At 40.8% G+C, this 22786-nt stretch overlaps 1 protein-coding gene across 2 annotated transcripts; it reads right to left on the reverse strand.

Moving 5' to 3' along the window:
* Positions 1 to 725: 725 nt before the first annotated feature.
* On the reverse strand, positions 726 to 22553 carry LOC131103956 (E3 ubiquitin-protein ligase Midline-1-like). Of its 2 annotated transcripts, none has more exons than XM_058050542.2 (10): positions 22402 to 22553; positions 11961 to 12754; positions 8433 to 8528; positions 6815 to 6922; positions 5708 to 5856; positions 5191 to 5318; positions 3869 to 4012; positions 3571 to 3732; positions 3096 to 3303; positions 726 to 2269 (listed from the first exon to the last, which is right to left on the reverse strand). In XM_058050542.2, exons 2-10 carry the CDS (start codon positions 12684 to 12686, stop codon positions 1921 to 1923), a joined length of 2070 nt encoding a protein of 689 aa, XP_057906525.1. In that variant the 5' UTR covers positions 12687 to 12754; positions 22402 to 22553; the 3' UTR covers positions 726 to 1920. The 2 variants fall into 2 exon arrangements, with proteins under 2 accessions (XP_057906525.1, XP_057906524.1); XM_058050541.2 differs by lacking the exon at positions 22402 to 22553 and adding an exon at positions 17667 to 17903.
* Positions 22554 to 22786: the final 233 nt, after the last annotated feature.

Raw genomic sequence — 22786 nt, forward strand, 5'->3', positions numbered from 1 at the left:
TAGCCATAGTACAGCTCAGATCAGTGTTCGTGTGAAGGACAAAGAGGTGGCCTGGCAATGGAAGGTAAATGTTTCCAAGATCCACAGGAAACGGGGAATCAGATGAGCTGCAACAGTATGCCTTGAGCAAACTTCCACTCAAGGTGTCCTTGAGGTCAAACAAGGCCAGTGGATGCTGCTGTGAGCTGTATGACTCCCATTTTAAAATGCTAATACAGCTGTGTGTCATTGTGTGCGCTGTATGTGAGCAAAGTTGCAGAAAACCAGTCCACGTGCTCAGCAAATATTGACCTTGATTAAGGTTAATACAATTTCTGATCCCTTACCATTGTGAAATGTTTCACCAATGAGAATAAATCACAATTTTCGGTATAAATTAGTTAAAAGGTCACCAGAAAGGTTTAAGATGGAATGGAACAATTGGACAGCACAGCACATACAAGTGCTGAATGGGACTTTAATCATGTTAACTGGTTGGAAAGGTTGTGACAAAGACATTGAGTTAGAACTCATGAATCTCTCAAGCATGTGGAGTCATAAACAAGCTCACTCGGCAGCGGCGGTTCTAGCTATGGGCCACATGGGCAATTGCTCAGGGTAACATTTTCCAAATTCTAACCGAATCAGCACATGGCAGACGGGCAACTGTAATACTCAAGACCCCAAACATGAGATGTCATTCGTAGCCAGAACCACCACTGTCCTCGGGAAATAAATAGTCATGATCAATGTGCAAATGAATATTTATTTTTGACGTTTTTTTAATATTTCTCTGACAATAATTGAGAGCACACTCTTTACCCCACTTTTTCCAACAATGTCATCAAAACAATTGTCATAGAACTCAGGTGGAAACATGAAATGAAGCAATTTATATGTGTTAGCTAGAGCACAGAGATAATGTCTTCAAATGGAAACACAGAATACACACACCTTAAAATGTAAAATGTACCATTTGTTTGACAACAAAATGACATCAAGAAATACAACCAAATCTTTCTATTTACATCAAGACGCTACACTTTATCGCTGTCAAAAGTGACTTAAGGGTGCTGGTTTTCTTTAGAAATATATTTTTTACCTTTAGAATTAACTGTTACTTAAATAGCAAAATTTACAAAAGTTATGGTTTGCTTATTTTTTTTTATTTCTCAGGACTTTTGTTTGGTACAGCATTGAGTTTTCATGGTTGGCAACTGCCCCAAATGCAAGTTACCAGTAACTGCAGAGGAAGGGTAAGCACAGACATCATGTTGTATACCTCTCCAAGGACATCTAACAAAGTCGATAAAGGAACAGTTTTATTAGTAGAATATACAGTATATATTTTATCTTAGCAAACAATAATATAAGACTATGTGAAAACATCTTGAATTGTGTAATTTCCAAAATAACACAAGCATATACACCTCTGTCAACAGTTTAAGTATCACGTAAAAATGGCACAACCTGCTCGACTGCCAGCAATAGAAAATCAAAACTTCGCCAATCCCAGTCCATTTAAGTGCCAAATAATATTACAGTATTTACACCCACATTTATTTGTGCAAACAAACTTCACTCCTTTTCAGTTATCATGAACACTGGGAATATTAAAACAGTTTACAAATACAGTACATGTAGTATGTTCAGTGTGCAATGATAAGATGCTGTAAACAAAATAATGTGCATGCTCCTTTGTTTCCTGTTGTAAAAATGTACAGTATATAACTAGAGTAAATTTCTGTACCCAAAACTGTCAATTTATTGGAAATGATTTTCAGTTGTCACCTGCTTTCATCCACTTGGGTTAGGATTATTGCAGTCACAAATAATAGTATGTATCGATACCTTTGGGTGAGTGCCCAAGTAAATCACTGAAAGTAAATGAAAATATGGAATGTGAAGTTCATTTCAGGACGATATAGTATGTGATTGCATTCACTCTTGAGGCTCCAGTCCCTCCAGGTGGTCAGGGATGGGGAGGCCCGAAAGGACTGTCAGACATTTGTTCCACACATTGAACACAGGGCATACAGGCTGGACAAAGGAGACGTGGAAGGTGTGCAGGTGCTGGGAGCCCACAGCGTCATAGAAGGTCAGGTAGCCGGCGTCGTAATCCAGCAGGATGCCAACTCGGCGCAGGTGGGGTGAAGGCTCAATGGCCAGCTCCTTGCTGTTGTGGCGAACCACCCAGGAGTTATTGCATCGACAGAGCACCCAGGAGGAGGAGTTCTTGCCTATCCACTCGTGCTTAGGGGCTGATTTGTATGCAATTCCCACAGCGTACCTACAAGTGGGACGAGGGATGTTAGTCATCTGGAAACAATATTATCGAGCCTGTTGTGTAAAGGTGTACTACAGGTATGTTGTCAAAATAACTGTAAAACACTAATAGGCAAACGGGTCCCGTAGTTTGGGACTGCACTGCATTTGCTGTGGTCCCCCTTAAAACTTTTAATTTTAAATTACAGTGGTTTTCATCATTAATTCATTCCATAAGATCAAAACCGGAAACGTATAAAAGCAAATTTTTCCAATAGGAAATAATGTAAATCCAATTTATCCCTTCCAGACAGTCCAAAATATTCACCAAAAATAGAATTTCAGATTATAATTGCAGTTTTTTACATGCAGAAGTAAGGCAAAATAATCCTAAATAACATATTTATGGTACTTATTGTCGACGCTTACTTCCGTACATGTTGACAAAATAAATTCAATTGTGGTTCTCACTTTCTTCAATGGCACTTGAATCTTTCTTTGGCCCCATGGGGGGTTATTTAGGAGTCACAATTAAAAACACTGCACAGACAGTGAGTCAGCAACACAAAGGGTGATTTGTTTGAGTACAGGGCAAAACGAACTGGTTTGTTAAGTCAATTACCATACATAAATCGAGACAGTGTATGAAAACCAACACAAAATTTTAGCAAACATTTTTCTACCAAAAAATTAATAATGAAAACTGGACTAATAAAAAATACTAAGGCTTAACTGTACTTACGAATGGCCTGGCTGAACACATTCATGCTCTCCATTTTTCTATTTCAACAATGTCTTGCATTTTTGGCTTTAAACACATCACCATCACATGTGGCCAAAAAAAAACTCACCATGTGCTACCCCCAATCAGTGCCTCCCAGTAGTGCCTTCCACTGTCAATGTAGACATTCCCCACCACGCCGTAGCTGCTCTGGCTAGAGAACCGCTCCTGACTATGGCCTTTTTTAGATGTGCTCTCATCCCGTTCCACCGTCAAATTGTCGTGGGAGATTTTTAACTTCTTGTGAGCAGATTTGGCATCCAACTTGAAGGGTTGGCCTAGCAGAGGGGGATGTGCAAATGGAGAAAATAAATTATCGCCAAAGATGTGGCACATTGAGATTTATAGCAGGCAAGATCCCTCACTGTGCAGCTCATTTATTTTCAGTTAATTTAATTTCATGTTTGCTGAGGGCAAGAGAAATAAATCCATCTATAGCTAAGTGGAGAAAATGGAAATAATGAATCCAATATGCCGTGTGTATCAGGTTTTAGTAAAGGTCAACCCAATGTGTTAATGTGTGTTATCCTTAGTCAGTGACTTACTGTTGGTCTTCAGAGTTCCGGGTTCACTGCTGCGACTTCCAGCTTGGTTAATCGCCTTGACAACAAAGATGTACTTGGTGCCACTCTGCAAGCCGTGCACCGTGTAATGGTTCTGCTTGATGTTGGGCACTATCATCCAGCTCTCTAAAGAATTGCACAGACCTAGGAGGATGGATTGTTCAAATATTTAAACAAATAACTGTATGGATACAGGCAAAATTTTTGTATGGTTTTTTTGTCTAAAATGTTGGTTTTCGTTCTCTATTTTTGTAAACTATTCATCTCACACAGGACTTACTGGCAATGTTGGACTGTCCAGTGAAGATGGCATACTGGAGCTCGTAGGACACTACAGTGAATTCATCATCAGATGTCCAATGGACCGAGATGGTGTCATAGGATGCTGTGCACAGCTCTTCCCTAATGCATGGAGCAGATGGAGCTGTAGAAATCAGAAAACAACAAGTTAAAGATGCATTGGAATTGGCGATTATCTAAAATAATACTACTTTCTAAAGGAATATGCATTTGACTCTGGTCAAATCTATTGGTTTAAAGAGGGGAAGAATAAGGGAGAGAAATTATGCTCATAGCATCATGTTCGACCCGAGGTCTTCAACCATCTCCACAATGAGAGCTAATTTAGAGTAGAGAGCAAGAGTAATCTTTTATGGATAGGACAGTGTCCACTCAAACACTGAATCAAATGGTTCTTTGAGATATTTTAACTTGGTGTATTATTATTGGTGTGCTAAAGAGCAATGATTCCCACAGGAAATTATTCAGTATCTTAGCTCATCTATCTATGCCAGCAATATATAGTGACAGTGACTTCCACTTGATTGCAGAAGGTACATAATTCATCTGCGTATCCTCCTGTTACTGTTCATCAAACAGAATAAGTAATGATAGCTCTCTAATGATAGCACCCCGACAGTCCGGTGACTGTATTACTGCAGATGCCACCCCGATCTACCTGTCTATCTTATGCTCCAGTCTTTCCTCACTCACAAACAAGACCATGACATATTTGAACTCTTGTACCTGTATTATCCGAAAAAATGATGTTGGGAATACATTTGGAAGTTAAAGGTCTTTGTTGTTTTGGTTTTTTTTAAAGGGGACCTGTTAATTCTCAACCCTTTGTATTGAGTATGGACTCATAGAGAGCAGCTACCCATGATAACCCACACAGAAAGCTTTCTAGATCTTCCAGAAACTGCACCTATCCCAGCTGTATTTCCTTGGATTTCCAAAATGGTCTGTTTTAACGTTCAAAGCCATTCGAACCTTCTTTCAGGGCTCACTTTCAAATGCACAAACCTCATTATCTGAAACTTTGGCATACTTTAACAGGAGAATATAACATTCTAACTACATTTATAGGTCAGAAAAGTGGAAAAAGCATAATAGGTCTCTTTTCACTTTGTGTCCATTAGCTGTAAAGTACGTCTTCATCTTATTTAAAGCCTCTTTAGACATTTAAAGGGCAGTGAAAATGAATTTCAAGAATATAGCTCCAACAAATTGACTTTCAAACCTTGAGAATTGTCAGCTTAATTCTGAATAAAGTGTTGCAATTTGGATTTGAGTTTCTCCCTGTGCAAAATTGAGGTTTACCAGTTAGGTAATCGAGATTCTCCAGCAGTTTCTTCTCTCTGGAGAAGTCCAGGGCAAAGTTGTCAAATGTGTCTGTCAGGTGTATCTCAGGAATCAGTACTTGGGTTGATGCAGTTGCCATGGAGACCCTAAAACAAAGTAAACCAAATACTGGATATAACTCAGAAATACAGTCAGGTTAAGGGTTCATACTTCCATTCCTACGCAATCCAATGTAATTAAAATATGGAGATCAGATGCTTTCTTTGAAAAGGCGTTGTGTTCTTCCGAGGCGGCTGCCTGTTTGCCGTTGGTGTTAGCACCGAAATCAATTGAAGAGCTTAAGTGAAGCTTAAGCAGACAAGTGGAAAAAGATTAGGTTAAATAGTAAATGTAATCCTTGCATGGGGAAATCAAGTTCACGCGTGCTTTCAGATTGACTCTCATTGTCTTGTCTTGCTCTCACTTCAGTTCTAAGCATTAACCGTGTTTAACTGGGTCAGTCCGATGTGTGCGGTGAATGTGCCCGCTGCCTGACCTATCATTGATGCTCTTGGCGGTCTGCAGGAAGCGGGCGTGGTCATTCTCTTTCAGTGTCTGGTCTGCTTGTGTGATAAGTACAGAGGACCTTTCGATGCACTGCTGGCAGTTGGAGATTTGTTGGGCCAGCTTGCGAAGCCTTTGTGCCTGCAGAGGGGGAAAATTACAACCATATCAGTTGACACAGGGTTACATATATTTTTTTTACGAATTAAGACTTGCAGGACGGCACAAAAGGAAGCTAACATACATGCTGTATATCACGTAGAGCGGCGGCTGCCTAGCGGCATTTCCGTTGGAACATACTGCCTGCCCTCTTCCTTGTTTGAGTGTGGAAATTATGCTATAGGAAATGCACTCATGCACAAGTCATATTATTCGGTCCAAAAATTATGGACTTAGCATTTATATTGTAGCAATATAAATTGGCTGCCGCTTTACATTTGAATCAATGTGAGCTTTTCCACTTTAACTAGTCTTAATATATATAGTATAGTATGTTGGATCAGCCGGCTCTGCATAGTGTACCCTGGTTTCTTTTAACTTCCAATTTTCTGATTATTGCAGTGCAAAGAAAAGCCATTTTATGTGTTCCAGAATAGTCTGGTTCTCTGGTAGCAAAATGTGGCCTTTAAATTCAGAGCACCCTCCCACCCCCCCGCAGTTTCACTCCCTGTCACGATGTGCAGAGATTTTAAGAGACAGATTGAGGTCACGCTGTTTGTCAGCAATTTGGCATGAACATTGTAATCTCAGTTCAAATCTGGTGCACTTTGCTAAGTCCTTCCATCACCGTAGACTATTTTAAACCCTATTGATCCCGCCTAGCGCTGTATGTAAATGATTTAAGTCAAAGTTGTTGACAAACAGTGAAAGCCTGCTGTACCTGGTGAAAGTCTCATTAAAGGCATCATGAAACTTTTACTGTACAAGAAAAGTCACTCTCCTGAATTCAGTGGGACCTACTTTGTCCAGACAGTGTTCCAAAAATAAACTGCCCAGGGATCGGACGTGAAGAAAGTATTGCATTTCACCAAAAACAAGAACTGATAGCGATGTAACAGCAGTGTTTTATTGATTAATAGATTTGTGACGGGCTCCTCACCTTCCCCTCCTTGATTTTGTTACCAATGATCTGTCTCCTCTGCTGAATGATTTCGATCAGGATGTCGCACTCATCCATTAGCTTGCCCTCCTGGCGGGATGCATTCACCTGCAAGGCAATTCACATAGGAACAGACTTCTGGTTGGATTAATACTTCACTGACAGCATTGATATAGAGATGATGTTCAGATTGGTCTCATTCTTGACTGGAATCAATGCCAAAGCCGACAAAATATTTCAATATTATTCAATTTAGCCCTCAAAAACTCCATAGAAAGGAACACAGTTGCTCCCACACTGTTGGTACGCGGAGTACATACTGTAGTATGCCTCACACAGACAAGTGTTTAATAACTGTTGGCAAAGCCCAGCGGACCATCTGACAGAATGTAACATGGGATGGTGATCAAGTGATTCATTTAAACACACTCGCACAAAAGCCTGTAGGGCCATTTTTAAATGCAGATGGATTGAGCTTTGTGAGAAAATGAGAATGTCAGTTCAGTGCATTTCCTGGTTGACCCTGCATGTCACTTCCCACCCACACCAAAGCACACTCCCAACACAATGGATTGTGCATGGACTCTACTCAAGCTATTATAGGAGTGTGTGAACAATAATGTAGTTGGAGGAGACAGAGAAGTAGGACGAGTGTTTTTTTCCCCTTGGTTTAGACATCATTTATTCATGGCTGTTTTTCTTTGTCAAATTCCTGCATCATCAAAAACTGACTCAGGCTCATCACAGAGCAACAAAACCCTCACATGCAGATGTGCACACACACTTATACACACATTATGGCATCTTGATGAAGCACAATACTGGTATACGTACTCCTTGCATTTTCTAAAGGCCATGTCAGGGAAAGATGCCGCTCTCCATTAACTCCAGAGTTTCAAAACCTCAGGCGTTGCTTTATTTAAAGGCATCTTAGCGGGCCAGCGTAATGCCCATCTGCAGGCCAACAACAGAATTGCCTTGAAACAAAATGTTCTTCTATAGTGGTGCACTGCTCTCTGTTTCTATGCAGAAATGGCAATTGCAAAACCTTCACCCTTCTTTATTTGAAATAGTATTGTGGATCTGATTGATTTGGAGTTACTGGCAACAGCATTATTAAAGCACAAATAAAGACCTGCCAACCTTGAAGAAAATTCATGACTATAGTCCCTCTTGAACCCAACAGTGGGGCCTGCTCTAATTATTCTACAGTTAACTACTACTAACGACTTGCCTCTATGTTTAGACACATTTAAAAGGTTACTCAATGATAAATAATTCATGGATGCTGGCGAAAGAGCGAGTCAAACAGCAAATATACCCCGTGACAGTATAGGGATGACATCAAAACATTGTGAAGCTTAGTAAATGACTAGCAAATGTCAACATCTGTTTGTTTTCTTACAGAAAAGGTCCAATATTTGTGTGTGCATTGAGTAAAAAGGTCATCTACTCAAGCGCTACAATTTATTCTCTGAATGACTTTGAATCCTTTGAGCATTTATGCGTAACTCAACATTTACATAACTAATCTTTGCATATTATGGTTGAGTAATTGTAAATATATGTGGCAAGTAAAAGAAATGCAGGTCTCATGTGACCTCAGGGCACCACTCACCTCCACGTGTTGACAAGTCTGAATCAGTTTCCCCATTAGCGACTCCAGCTCGTTGTTCCTCTTGATAAGATTGCTCAGATTAGAATCCAAGGCTTGCTGGAAAAATACAAGATAATGAAGGTGTGAGCTTGAATGACCCAACAAAAAAAATCTGAAACAAGAACTAAACCTTAAATCAAAGCACAATGCCACAGATTCATTTTCATTCCCTGGCTCACATAAACCAAGGAAGTTTTGAGACCACCTTTGGCACCTCTGGACCAGACAGGCTCTATGAAACGAGCACATGATAAGTATTTCCATACCTCAGCACGAGGGCGATACCCCTCATCCCTGCACTGCCTCCTCATCCTGTCCCGTCCGAGCCTCAAACACAGTCCTCCACTAGCAGAGAATGTGAGTGGGACAGCCACTCCACTGAGCACTAAGCCCTGCGCAAACCCATCCAAGCAGAAAATTGGGCATCAAAAGCTTTTTTTCTCCTTCCTATGAGAGCAAGCCACGCTTGCGGCTAACAAACCGTTGAACAGGTGACAGCACATCAACGCTGTCCTCTGCCCTTCCTTTTTCCCTTTACTTTGCCAACTGCTCTCTTGTTTTAATATCTTCTCTCCTCTTGTCCTCAGATGGGGCACACTATGTCCCTTTTACTTCCGCAACCATCGCCTAATTGCCAAACCATGCATGCTTAAGCCGATCTAATGCAGCATCTCCACTTTTCCCCAGAAAAATTAATCTAAGCTGAGCATTGCTTGCTCAAATATGCTACTTTTGGAAGAGAACTCATGCTTTCCTAATGAAACTAAAGTGCAAACCTTTACTAGCAAACACAGTTACATTCCTTGTGTTTTGATATAGTATTGCCTCTGTGTCCATCTGTTCTAATCTCAAAGGGTAAACACAGATTGAGATGTCATCATGCCATCGGGAGCTTAAAGGATGGCCTTAATACAATGCTGGCACAAAAATGTAAAAGCAGTACAAAGATCTTCTAGTCATGTGATGTGGTTGCATAGTGCCTTGTCATTGCATTTTCTGTGTCTGTGTGTGCGTGTGATTAAATGACGTCCTCACATGTACAGCATGTTTTCATATTAATCCTCTGGGGCTGAACTGCTCGCCCAGCTGTCGGTCATCTTGTTGATCTAAAGGATACTTTTCACATGAATGGAAGCACAGTAATGCTCTGACCTTCTGCAAATCACATTTTGTTTCTCTTCTCATGCTTGTATTCATGTGCTTGTATTGACCTCAAGTCACTATTTGAACATAAACAATGCATACCATAGCAAACAGCCTGAACCGTATTAACAGCAGGAGACATTGCAGGGGGTGATTTGTGCAAATTTGTGATGATTTATGAATTATTACTTATTGTATTTTCCTCTTGGGGCTGAAGTGCTCACCAATCCGCCAGTTACAGTATGTTGCTTGTTTGTCTACATTCTATGCCATTTATTCATATCTGTATCTTTGCTCAATTACAAATACGATTTTAAGAAAATGCAGGCCTCAGAGTCAGGAGATTAGGAAGATGTGGGTTGGAGTAATAGGAAATGGATAGGTAATTAAACATTCAGCGGGGAAACTGTGAACCAAACTTCCTTTTTTTATGATAGTACTTAATGATCAACCAAACGATCCTGTCTGGTGAGGGACAGTTGATAAAAGCTAAGGGATTACTGAACAAACACTATAAAGCTAATGTTCATGTGCTTGTGAGGTATAAGGGCCATCTTTTATGTTGGGGGTACTTTCAAAGTATATTTCTAAGCACCCGTGGGTAATTTTATCTCTGAAAAAGGATGAGTGTTCCCACAATAACCTCTATGGTTCTTATCAGACGCTCTGCACTGAAAAAGGAAACCATTCCTGTTATCTGGTATTTCTATTGTGAGCCTGTGTGCAGGTGTTTGTGTGCGAGAGAGAGAAATGTGAGGAAATCTTAAATTCACAGACCATCACAACAAAAAGTGAAAGGTGTGAAATGGCTTGCACATAATAGAAGGGGGAAAAAATACGAGCGAAAGGTCAGGGAATGAAGAGTACATGTTTTTTTTTTAAACCATAAGTTAAATGTTTATATCAAATAGAGTTTAACCTATAAAGAAGCAGGTGTATCATTATTTATTCAACTCCTCTGCTCAGCGAAAACTATTCTTGTTTGCTCAAACTGTAGAAATGGAAAATTGCACTTCTAATGATGATGATACAAGTGTGAAAGCTTAAACAACACATTCAAGTGGACATATTATGCTTTTTGCACTTTTCTGACCTATAAATGTAGTTAGAATGTTGTATTCTCGTGTTAAACGATGCCAAAGTTTCAGATAATAAGGTTTGCACATTTAGAAGTGAGCCCTGAAAGAAGTTTGGAATGGCTCAAAATATACGTATATGCTTTTTGATTTGTTACCTGTATATGTAAAACTATTATTATGAGACTATAATAATATTTTTGCGTGAACCTGTTTTGGCTAGAACAGAAGATATTATTTGGTTAGAGTATGTTTCAGTTAGATTTGAACTTTTTGTAATGGATTAATGATGCTAACCAAGGTTCCACTGTACAATACAGTATAAAAGCAAAAAACATTTTGGCATTTTGGGGTGTACAAAAACCAAGATTTGATGGGATGTTTGTCTTTGTTAGGGGGTCAACCCACAAAATGCTGTATTTATATTCAGATGTCATCTTTGGGCTATGAAATTACCAACATAATTTTAAATTTCATCATACATTGGAGTTTCTCTCACAGCCATGGCTGCAACACACTAATATAGCCGTGCTCCATTAGGCCCGTCTCAACCCAGCAGGTAATTGGTGCTCATTAACCTGCAACCTTGCTGAAAATTGCCATGTCTTTCCATTAATTATGGGGCCCCCTCCCCACACAAGCACACATTTACACCATGACTGTGCACACCCTTGGTACACCAGCATGGCTTAGTGATTGTGCTAATTGTCAAATAATTCTGCCAATATAATGACTCATTATAAAATGATACAATAGAACCTGATAATTGAGTTAAGAATTGTTCTTCCGCTGAGAGGGTTTAAATTACCGGATAATTAAATCTTTGTCATCAATATGGTCATCAATGATTGGAGTAAGAAATGCCAACTCTCTGAAAATTTGCAGGTGAATTCTGAGAAATAGTAGTAGAATGTTAATAACCCTCAGGGTTAGGTGCGGCATAGGAGTGACATTAAATGAATGTGATGCTCCGAGGCCACACATAACCATAATGCACATAATTACCCTTCTATGATCCTGCCTGTGATTTTGTTCCAGAAAAAGTCAGATGGAGATATAAGATGGTAATTGCTCACAAATGCTGCAACAAACATACACCTTATGAAACTCTGAAATAGCAAGCGTGTGCCAATATCAGAACCCATACTGATATCAACCGATCACATTTTTATGCCAAAATCAGTCAATAACATCCTTTTCAGTTGAATACAGTGTCATTTAAAAAGCACCATACTGCTTGATGGAGCAAAATAAATAATGATGGACTCACCCTGAGTTTTTCAAAACGCTCACTCAGTGCTGCCACCTGATGGTCTCTGTGCCTTCCTACCAGTTTGCACAGGGAGCAGATGAGCTGGTCGTCAGTTACACAGTACATGTTGACTTTTTCCTCCTCATGCTCCAAGCACTGGAGCCCTCGTAGGTGGGATCCCGGCATAGGTTCAATGAGCCGATGTCCAGTAAATGGCTTCTTGTTGGGGTGAGTGGCCCTGAGGCACTCCTCGCAGTACGAAACTTCGCACGTCACGCATGTCTTAACTGCTTCCTGTGGAGGGTCTTGCTCGCAGAACTGGCACTGGACCGGCTCTGGAGGGGTGCCTGGGTTGGACATGGCAGCGCTGAGGGGCACCAAGGCCAATCGGTCGTTATCTTCCTCGACGGGAGAGTTAGGTCCACTTTGGGGTGCCGGGAGGGGCAGTGGGAGAGGAAGCCCAGCTGAAGATGAGGCCCGCTGAACTCTGTCAATTATGTTCTGCAAGGTCACGTTTCTTTTGAGTCCTTCAAGTCCACGCTCGGGGCTCAGGGAAATGACATATCTACATGTAGGGCACTGGAAAGCGCCGATGCTTTGAACCGATTCGTTGGTGGAGCAGTGTGAGATGAGGATGCGGTGAGCACAGCCAAAACACAGGCTGTGGGCGCAAGGGAGCAGCAGCGGGTCCTCAAAGAGCTCCAAGCAAATTGGGCAGGTCAACTCTGATTCCAGAGTGTCCATCCTGCTCAGGGAAGGCCAGGCGGGACAAGGCACAGTGTCAGCAAAATCCAGGGGACCCGCTCAGATACCTGTGGACCAGAAAAAGAAGTTTGAAATGTCTGAGAACTACTGCAATGTCTCATAAACATGAACATACATGGACATCTCCATGTGGCTGATGCAAACTGGCATTTTCTGATTGCTCAAGCCTGCCTGGTGTCTGGTGGTCTCTGGGGGGCAGCAGAATCAAGCTTGATAGGATACTGACAACAGTTTTTCAAAAAAGCATACTTTAATGGTTGACTAGTCAGTGTAGTCTGAGCCCTTAATTTTACACTGAAATGCTGTAAAAAGAAACGGGCAGGTAGTCGAGAGCCACTGCAGCCTTCTTTCAAACCTTCTTTATGATTGTGTTTTGCATGATTCGTTTGCAGTGAAGCACTCATGTGCACTGACACAAGAGGCATGGTTGCGTCATCAACAGCTATTCTGGGGAGGCCAGATGTGCTTCATAGTGCGACTGTATTGTGCATGTACTAGGGCATAACCAACACAACAAAGCACAAGACATAAAATTGGACAGAGAGATTGCATGGAAGAAACAGATTGCTAATCTAGGGTGGTTTCTGTTTAATACTAGCAAGGCAGTACCACAATTTGTCACTAGGGAGCGACATAAACCTCAGAATCATGGTTGAAAGAAAGATAATTTTAAAAGCATTCAAATCCTTCCACTGCACCTTTGTGTCCCTTTATGTCCTTTTATTCACACCTCCTATCATTTTCCATGAGCATTATTTTATTTGAAAAGACCCCAAGCGGAAAATCAGAAATAATTTTTTTGAAAAGCAACACACACATTGAAGAGAATAGAGCCCTCACCATTTGGTGAGCGGCTGTGGCAGATCTGAGAAGTAGGTCATCCCTGCTGACCTGGTGCACACACTGTAATCAGCCCCCAATGTGTTTATATGTGTGTGTCACTCGGGACACAGCAAATACACGAATATAGCAAAAAAAAAAGCCCAGAGGGCACGCACCAGCTTTCAAGCCAAAGAAGTATGTCGGCATCTTTGTTTAGCTTATAAATTAACAATGCCTCACATTAAATTGAACATGGTGTTTAATAACATTTCAATTATCTATTTAATCACCATAGATTTGTTACAAAATGTATTTTTTAGACTAAGTAGTAGAAAAAAGAATTTAAAAACAATTCAGGACTGGGATTGAACCAGCGCCATCAGCAGCTGTACCATTACAGCTGACAAATGATTGAGTCAATTCTGCCATTTTATTCTGTTGTGTGATGTCAATCATTATGGCACAGTGTCACCCATCTCTTTTTTTTTGTCTCCTGCCTCTGGCTGTCTTGGTGCTCCATACCTCATGACAGCAAGGAAGTGCAATGCTGATAAGGGGGAAGAAGAAAAGCTGATGTCTACAATTCATTACTTTTAACACTATTTTTACAATAATTTTCAATAACAGTTCTGTAAGGGCATGAGCAAGGAAAACATCACTGGGTTTAGACAGAGATTCTTTACTTTTGTCAAAGGTTTTCTTTTTTCATTAGCCTTAATGACAGCATTCAGGTTAACACAAGATCTGAACTACAATTACTGCCGCTATTCTTTCCTATTTTTTACCTCTTAAATAATGTCTCATGCAGAAGTATGTATGATGAGACACAAGCATCACAAGCAATCTGCTTCAAAAGTAATGGATGGTTCACAACTAGGAAATGTTTGTGTCATGTGCTTTTAAAGGTCATTCTGTCTGGGCCAAAGTCGCATGCACATTTCCTCTGTAAAGTCGGACATTATTATTTTTGCCCTCTGCACACTTCCACGTGCAGCAAAGTAGGAAGCATGTGATAAATCTTGCAGAGCAGACATGCTGCCTAATGTGGGCCACAGTGCCAAAATGCATCGAAGTGAGGCCCAATATGTATCTGTACCTACTTCCGATTCCCCTTCCGTCTACACTTCCTGTTCCTTTGCACAAGGTTGTGTCTGATAATTCAACAAGTGAGTGTCACACTTTACACAAACACACACATGAACACACATTGCCTTTTGTGTGATTCCAGACACCATGTTGATCCATAATCCGCTTCCACCCACGCTGGACTGGAACCAATCATCGTCTGTCACAGGATTTACCCGTACCAGTTGAGTATATGATGACGTGTTATGTGTGTGTTACTAATGTGACCCAGATTGGTGGTGACAATCTTTATAAAATTGTATGTGACATGAGCCAAAACAAGTCCGATGCTGATAATGTTGATGGGAGACAGAAGGAGATACTGATGCTCATCACTGAGTTCACATGCTTAGGCTTGGATACAAATACATAAACTGTATCCAAGAAATTACCTTTACAAAAATTCAGTTTTTAAGAAAAGTGTTAACTACAATTTTGCCTGTTGTGTAGCGATGTATATTTTAGAAGATTGGAATGTGTACCCAATGTTCTGATTGATGAACATGATGCCCCCAACGGTGATCTGGTCTCCTGATTTGGATTTGGCCAGAGATACTGTGCCTTGGATATGATGGTTACAGTCAGAGCTATTTAGGATTGAGGGGCAATTACGGTTCAAAATACACAGAAGTGAAAAGTGTGTCTACTTACATTCAGCAAAAATATAAATAATATTGTCATAGTGTTTCTGTGCATTCAAAATGCCATCAATAAAAATGCTTTTTGGAGTGACCTTTTATTGGGGCCAACCTGAGGCACAACTGTGCAATAATTATGCTGTCTAATTAGCATCTAGAAATGGCGCACCAGCAAGGTGCATAAATGATTATAAATCTTTGACTTAATTGTTCACTAACAGATTTAGACATATTTGCAAACAAAATGTGATAGATATACTGGAGAATTTAAATAATTTTCAGATTGTAGGAAAAAATCAAGAGCAATATATTTGGTTACAGCGGTGGACTCTATGTAATAATAATATTATTATCTGCCAGACCTTTGAGTTCATTGCAAAAAATGGGAGCAAAAACAAAAATGTATGTTGTTTAAACTGAGATCACGCTTACCAACCTAAATTACAAAAAATCTCACTAACTCACGCACACATGATTTGGAATGTGCATGCATTTGGCCAATCATTTACGTATGCTTACTACATAACTACATGTAATTGTATCATTGTAAAACATTGTGTCATGGTTGCATGGCAACATTTTTTCACTCTCTCCAGAAGAAACAATATGAACCATCCTTTAACACACAACTGCTTGAACACCACATTAAATATTCTTAAAAATAACCAATTTACATCAACAAACCGTGAGAAAACGGTTGTGCAGGAAAAGGCATGACAATACAACCTCGGCTAGGCTATATTTATCTCGGACATCCAGGGTCTGTGTGACAGCTGGGATGCTTTTCCCCATTCCTGGCTCATTTCACAATGGCACCAAATCATGCATGGGAAACAGGAAACAGCAACAACAAAACTGCCGTAATATATCAACCACTGATATGTCTCACTTTTGGTTACTCTGTATGAGTCACATTAAATTTCACATCATAGTTCCTTGTTGCCCTGAGACCTGGACAGGTTAAGTCTAGGGCCTGGGTGATGGGTGTCGGGGCCCAACTGTCTCTCACGTGACTTAATACACACGCAAACACATGCTACCATGTTTGCGATCCATCACACCACATGCTTTATTGTATCCAGAGACACACACTTTAAGCGTGAGATAAAAGGTGTTTAATCAACATACACAGACTTCCTTTTAATCATCCCTCAAGAAATGTCTCCTATCATTAAGTGCTTTGGCCTTCAAGCACCAAAAAAAACCACAGTTGCTCAGTAAAAGTGGGTCACACTTAAAGAGAGTCTCACACGCAACCCAGCGTCCCGAACATTGCATCCAAAAAACAACACATGCCTGCAACTCAGTAAAAGTAAAGTACTGCAGCTGCTCTAACGAGATTAACAACAACTGCAAAAGTATCCCCTAGTCCAGGACACAGATGGCCCCACAGAATTCATTGGTTGCTTCCCAAGTACCGCAGCTCTGTCATTATCATTCCACCGCTGCCGGCACTCACTGTTCCCACCCATCATTCCCACTAAAAAAGCCAAAATGCAACAGACATAATATGGGAAAACATTGCAACACAACTTTCACGATTATAACAATAATTTAGGGATGTCCTTTTCTCTGTTCTGACGTACATAAAGGCATGACTGGGAGAGTATGTTGGGAAGATGGGAAGTACTAGAAAGCCCTGACCTTGACCCCATCAAACACTTTCAGTATGCACTCAAACCGAGGCTGAGCCAACATCAGTGACCTCTGGCCTCCTCAAGCTCTTTGAAACTCTTTCCCAGAGGCGTGGAAGCAGTTGCAGCTCCAAACGGAGGAAGATCTCCATATTTCCCTCTACATTTGCTCACTATAGGTGGTCGCAGGTGTTGCAATACTTTGTCTATATACCATATTTTCCGGACTATAAGTCACATTTATTTAGAAATGTATTTTACAAAATTCAAGCCTAAGAACAAACATTTAATCTGTCAACAGGCTGAATAGGTGTCTGGTAGGTTAAAATAACTTATTAGCATAAAGAACATATGTGGGAGGCGGAATAGGCTAGTGAGCGAGACGGAAGTTCACCAAACTCACGATCTCATTCCACATCACTGAATGGCATAAGCAGCACATAGTTGTCACAAGAGTGCCCTCTTACGGGCGGTGACTGTAATTCTGGTCAGTCAGAATAAACTTTTAAAAACATGTTCAATTAAATACAGTATATTTTGACATATTAAGTCACACCTGACTTATATGTCAAGTCGCAAGTCGCAGCACCAGTCAAACTATGAAAAAAGTGTGACTGTCAAGGTAGTCATGATTTTTCGAGAGATTTTCAGGCTGGAGTAAAGTAACACAGAGCAAACTCCTGGTGAGACAGACAACTTCTATAGATGAAAATAACAAGAAGGTCTCCTCCTCTTCTTACCTTCCACATGGCTAAAATCCCATCATCCACAAACAAAGTGAAAAACGACAGGAAGAGATAGATAAGCTGAAGGTAAGCTATCTCTGACTCTCTTTCCTGTGGTGCAGTGGAGGAGGCCAAAAACAGTCGCCGGTAGCCAAATGATAGTCAGCGAGGATGTGGCCACGGCTCCACGGTTGTGTCATCACCTCTCATGACACGCTTCCTCCCTTGCCTGTGTGAGCTTGAGCATCCTGACCCTACACAGAGAAAGAGAAAGAGAGAGAGAAAGCAGGCACAAAGTAGTGCACCGCCTCCATCCCTCCCCATCCTCCTCCTCCTCCCACCCTGCTTTCCTATTCAAATCTGCCAGTGGGCTGCCCTGACTCTAACTAGGCCAATAGCTTGACCACTCAGGGTGGAGTCCAACAAGGCTCTACAAGTTCTCGTCAGATGTGTCAGAAGGAAAGCATGTTGTGGCAATCTTTGTGTCTGCATGCCGCTGTGCATACATATATGCGGTCATGCATCCTTATATGTGCATGCGTATCTCTTTGAATGTGCATCCAAGCCGTCAAACACCACCTGGAAGTTGTGAGGTTTAGCACATTCTCAGTAATGACTTCACGCTATACAATGTAGCATTTGCATCAGCCATGTTAGAAGTGCAGTTGTTTTTGTAGCAGTCCCCTTAAAGGGAAACCCGATGGAAGGAAGCTTAGATTAATCTCCAAGATACAACTCAGCCCACACAAATGCTATCATAACTGCGAAAACCAATCCATCCAGTATGTGCAGCTGACTCACTGCACCAATGAGACTGCTGAGTTTTGTAAAGCAATAGTGTGCAAAGGAGGGGTGTGTTCAGTTCCAGCCAAAATGTACCACAGGATCGCAGACCACCGCCAGATTCCTTTTGGATAGTGTGATTTTAGGAACCCTATAAGTGGTCATTCCAGTGTTCTCTTTGTGGGTTTGCAGCTATAATCTCTGTTTGTGTACGTGGCGTGCATGGTTCTGCTTTATGCCGTGACACATTCGCTGTGGTGAAGACTTTTGGAAAAGGCCCACTGGGATATGGCTGCTCCTTAAAATGAAAGGCAAAACCTATTGAGGGGAGAATAGACATCTGCCAAGGCTAAACAATCGTAATTTAACCCATCCATTCATTTAAAACCACTTTACCTGTCCAATGTTAGAAGAAACATGGAGATTATCACAGGGAGGTGAGAGTACACCAGATACACCAGATGCAGATAGATGAACTATGTGAACCATTACACGACAAATGGCTTACAGAAGGAATTGCATTGTAAATATATGTGGAAAACATCTAGATCTGATCAGCATCTTTGTCCGGATATTATTATTAGTTCCTGTTAAAATAAATAATGACACTTTCAATTAATTTATATGATTTTTGTCACAGGGGCCTTTTCTCTTAATCCCCTAAATTGAAAAAGATGACCTCCACTTTAACTTGAGTCAGTAAGGTCTCCTTTTTAAGCCAGCAGGAATGAATGGAATGTGGAGTCTGGCTGTGTGAGACCAGTAACAGGGACAAACTGTGATGGGGTTATGACCTAAGATCTCCGATTGGCAGGATGCATACTTGTCTTTACGCATAGTTTACACTTGAATGAAATGATGGCAAGCAGAAACTGCAACAAAAGCAAGCTTTGAGCGAGGGAGCTGCACATGGAAACGTGCCATATGCACCTTGTTCAGATAAGTCGCCGCCCATCTTATGGCAATATGACGTGCTAAATGGGGGCATCAATAACTTATAGTAGAAAGTCAGGCTGCTCTACCTTGGCTTCTCTTGCTTCAGCAGTACAGTGCAGATAATGTAGTGTAGTGATAATGTGCCGGGCCCTACCTGGGCAGCAAAAAAATGATTTATGAGCTCACTTTTGCTCATGACAAGGAGAGTACCTCAAAAAATAAGGATTCCGTAGTATGAGAGCTATGATTTCACTTTGGCTATTAAAAGAATCAGGGATGATGACAAGCTGGAGTCTAAATGATGGAAGGCTGTGACATTAATCAATGTATGTGAATTTTTTATGATGGCAGAAAGGTGTCAGGTTATGGTGTGATGGCATTAGGGCAGCCATGAATTATTAATCGAATAAATGATGGTCTCAGTTGGCTCATTAACAGTTTGAATTTTTAATCATATATCACATTAGTGATCTTAAAATCATCAATTCAGCAACTTTTTTTTTCCTAATTTGTATCCCACAGACTGGTGCGTGTAAGCTTTGTCAATTTTTCCTCCTCAAAAACAACACACAGACACACACGCTCACTTCCAAAGAGCTCCTTCAAAATGGGAATTCCTCTTGAAGATTAAAAAAGTATGTATCTTATCTTATCTTAGGTTTTTTGCTAACTGTGGGATAATGTTGGAGTACCCGGGGACAATCCCGTGACACACAAGTAGATTTAAATGAGCATTTTGCTGCTGAAGCAGCATTGCAAACCACTGAGCAGCATAGCTATCTCATCTAACAAAAGTAATACCTTGTTGTTGCACTTTGTTGGCTCGCTTTCACCATCCTGCACTGGTTGCTTGATTAGCTCACAGATGATCTCAGCACTGAGTGCCTTTGGTTCTCAGCCTTCGTCTTAGTGATTAGTAGAATGTTGGGTCACTTGTAGAACCAATCAGCTCATTGACGGAGTTCAATGCCCACAGGCCAGATAAATGGTGGATGTAAAGGTTCTGTTTTGACTTAAACTCACCCTATCCTCTCCTTTCTATTCAAACTCATTGCGAGGTGGCAAAGAGCCAGCGTTCTGTTATAAAAAGACCTGAAATTTGAATGCCAAGCACTTGAATCCACAGCAGAGCGTGAGAGTCCTCGGGGGGAACTTTGGCGAGGAATGAAAGCGATTGGACCCACTGGCAGTTGAGGCTGCCAAGGCCTCTAAGCATGAAAACCCTGCTGGGCACCAAATATGGCAAAATGTGTGTTTTTAAGCAAACAACACTAAATTGGCATTCTCAAATGCCAATAAATTCAGAAAGGTTTTTTATCACATTGGAGAAATATGTTTCTTCGAGCGCATGAGGCATATTCCCTGGAAACAAGCTGTGTTCCATCCACAAATTTCAGTGCTGACTTAATGAACTGGCTGCCATTTCCCAGTTTAAAGGCTCAAAGACATCCATTGAATGGCAATTTTTGTTTTATTTGACACGATTGCCAAATATAGGTAGTGTGATATGTGCAGCTGTGCAGATGTAGGTTGTTGAATCTCGCTCTCTCATACCATAAGAGTGGCACATCAAGTTGATAGTCTGGGCTTTTTGCTCGACGGCTATTACGAATGTCATTCTGCACACCTTGTTTTCAGCTATAACAAGTATGCACACAAGTATTTTGACAAAATTTCTCATCCGATGAAGGGGCTATCCATTTCAGCCGTTTCTGTTTCAGTCTCCCATCCACACGGGAACGGCGTTATCGATTACCTGAAACTGTTGTTGAAAACAGCTTCCAAAGTGGCTTGCCATTGCCATGTAGATCCCAAGATATCCCAAGAACGTTCTCATGTGGACAGGGCCTAAACGGGACCTTTGACAACTACTACTGGTATACCTGCATACACCAACAACACACACAGCTTTGTTCTACATAATTGATAACAGTGTACATACTCTGTTTTTATTATTCATTGACCATGTCAGATGCAATTCCCATCAGATGCGATGCACCATCACATGGATTAGGCCAACACATTTTTGTAGTTAGAGCATAGAAAACCTGTTTACAACGTTCTAAATACAAATGTTAACATTATTAGAGCCTAATGTGCATGAAATACCACAGCTATAGTCACCTTTACACTCATATTATCCAATATAGTACACATAATAATAGTAAATATGCCATTTATGACAGCAATAAGACTAGTGTGCATGTGTGTTGCTGTAGTGTTGAGTGTTGAGTTTTAACTTGGCTTGGGCTGGCATAGTATATGTTGTGTTAGGGATTATTGTGTCTGGTGGGAGATAATTCAAACCTGCAATGAAATTGTAGTGCTTGCATGCCTCATTGAACATTCCAGTAACTTATTGATACCTAGTGACCAGTGTGGATACATATCATCACAGAATGTGTCTACTCAATGCATGTCTTTTAGTTCATTTAGCCCATTTTTAGGCTTGAAAATGCTTAATTTAGGCAATAATTAAATATGCATATTATTTGACTATTTAATCATGAAACAGCATGATTTATTTTTTTTTTTTCAAAAACTGATAGAGACGGTGTAAAATTTGAAGTGCTGTAAAAACAAACTAAAACAAACTAAAGGTGGAATTTAAGTGTTAAAAAACCTTCTGTATTCATTACTTGGAAGAAAAGCAATGAGTTGCCTAAAAAAAACAAAATGCCTATTGAGCTGTTGGCACATGTAGAAACAAACAGCCTCTGCAGGCACATTTTACATTTTATCTCATAACAGTTCATTTGCATAATATTCAAAGCGAAGACCGTATCTCTTAAGAAGCATGACAAAAGTCAATTAACACACTTGCTGCAGATTCAAACTCAAAAGTGAATACAAAACAGAGATTAATGACAGACTGGTGCACGTGCATTAAAACCCACTCCTTGGACCACATGGTGCAGTATAGACCTCTCCACGCCGCCGGTGCATGACACACATGTACATAACCACACTTCATTACTTCTAAAGGAATACTCACATTGAAAATGAATGAAACAACAAAAGAGGTACTTACATTCAAGAGTCTCACATGGTCCGCCAACACAAAAGGGGAGAGGTGCACCCCCAGTTCTGTCTGAAGAGACAACAGAGTGGAACTGTAGCATTAACGATGGAGAGCAGGAGTTGCAAGTAGAGGAGTTTTACATCCACACTCAGCATACGCACAAATCTAAACAATGAGGACCTATTCCTGCATGTCTCCCCTTCCTCCTCCTACAGTTCACAGCATTGGCTCCCCTCCCTCCAGCCTCCCCTTCAAGCCTTCGGGCTTTGCTTGTCATGTGTTCAGGCTCAGGGAAGCGTAAAACGGGTGGAGGCAACCATCCCTCCAAGTGCTTTGTCTTGCAGTTTGGAAACTCTTTGCTTCGTTTACGAGGAACATTGAGCTTCGCTGTGCC

The sequence above is a fragment of the Doryrhamphus excisus genome, linkage group LG15 (assembly GCF_037039965.1).
Source record: "Doryrhamphus excisus strain RoL-2023G ecotype Guam linkage group LG15, RoL_Dexc_Guam_v1.1, whole genome shotgun sequence".
NCBI lineage: Eukaryota > Metazoa > Chordata > Actinopteri > Syngnathiformes > Syngnathidae > Doryrhamphus > Doryrhamphus excisus.

Coding starts and splice junctions, on each gene's coding strand:
- LOC131103956 (XM_058050542.2), bottom strand. CDS start 12,686: ATGGACACTCTGGAATCAGAGTTGACCTGCCCAATTTGCTTGGAGCTC. Junction 5,857..6,814: donor ACAAAATCAAGGAGGGGAAG/GTGAGGAGCCCG, acceptor CCCCCTCTGCAG/GCACAAAGGCTTCGCAAGCT. Junction 3,733..3,868: donor TGGACAGTCCAACATTGCCA/GTAAGTCCTGTG, acceptor CCATCCTCCTAG/GTCTGTGCAATTCTTTAGAG.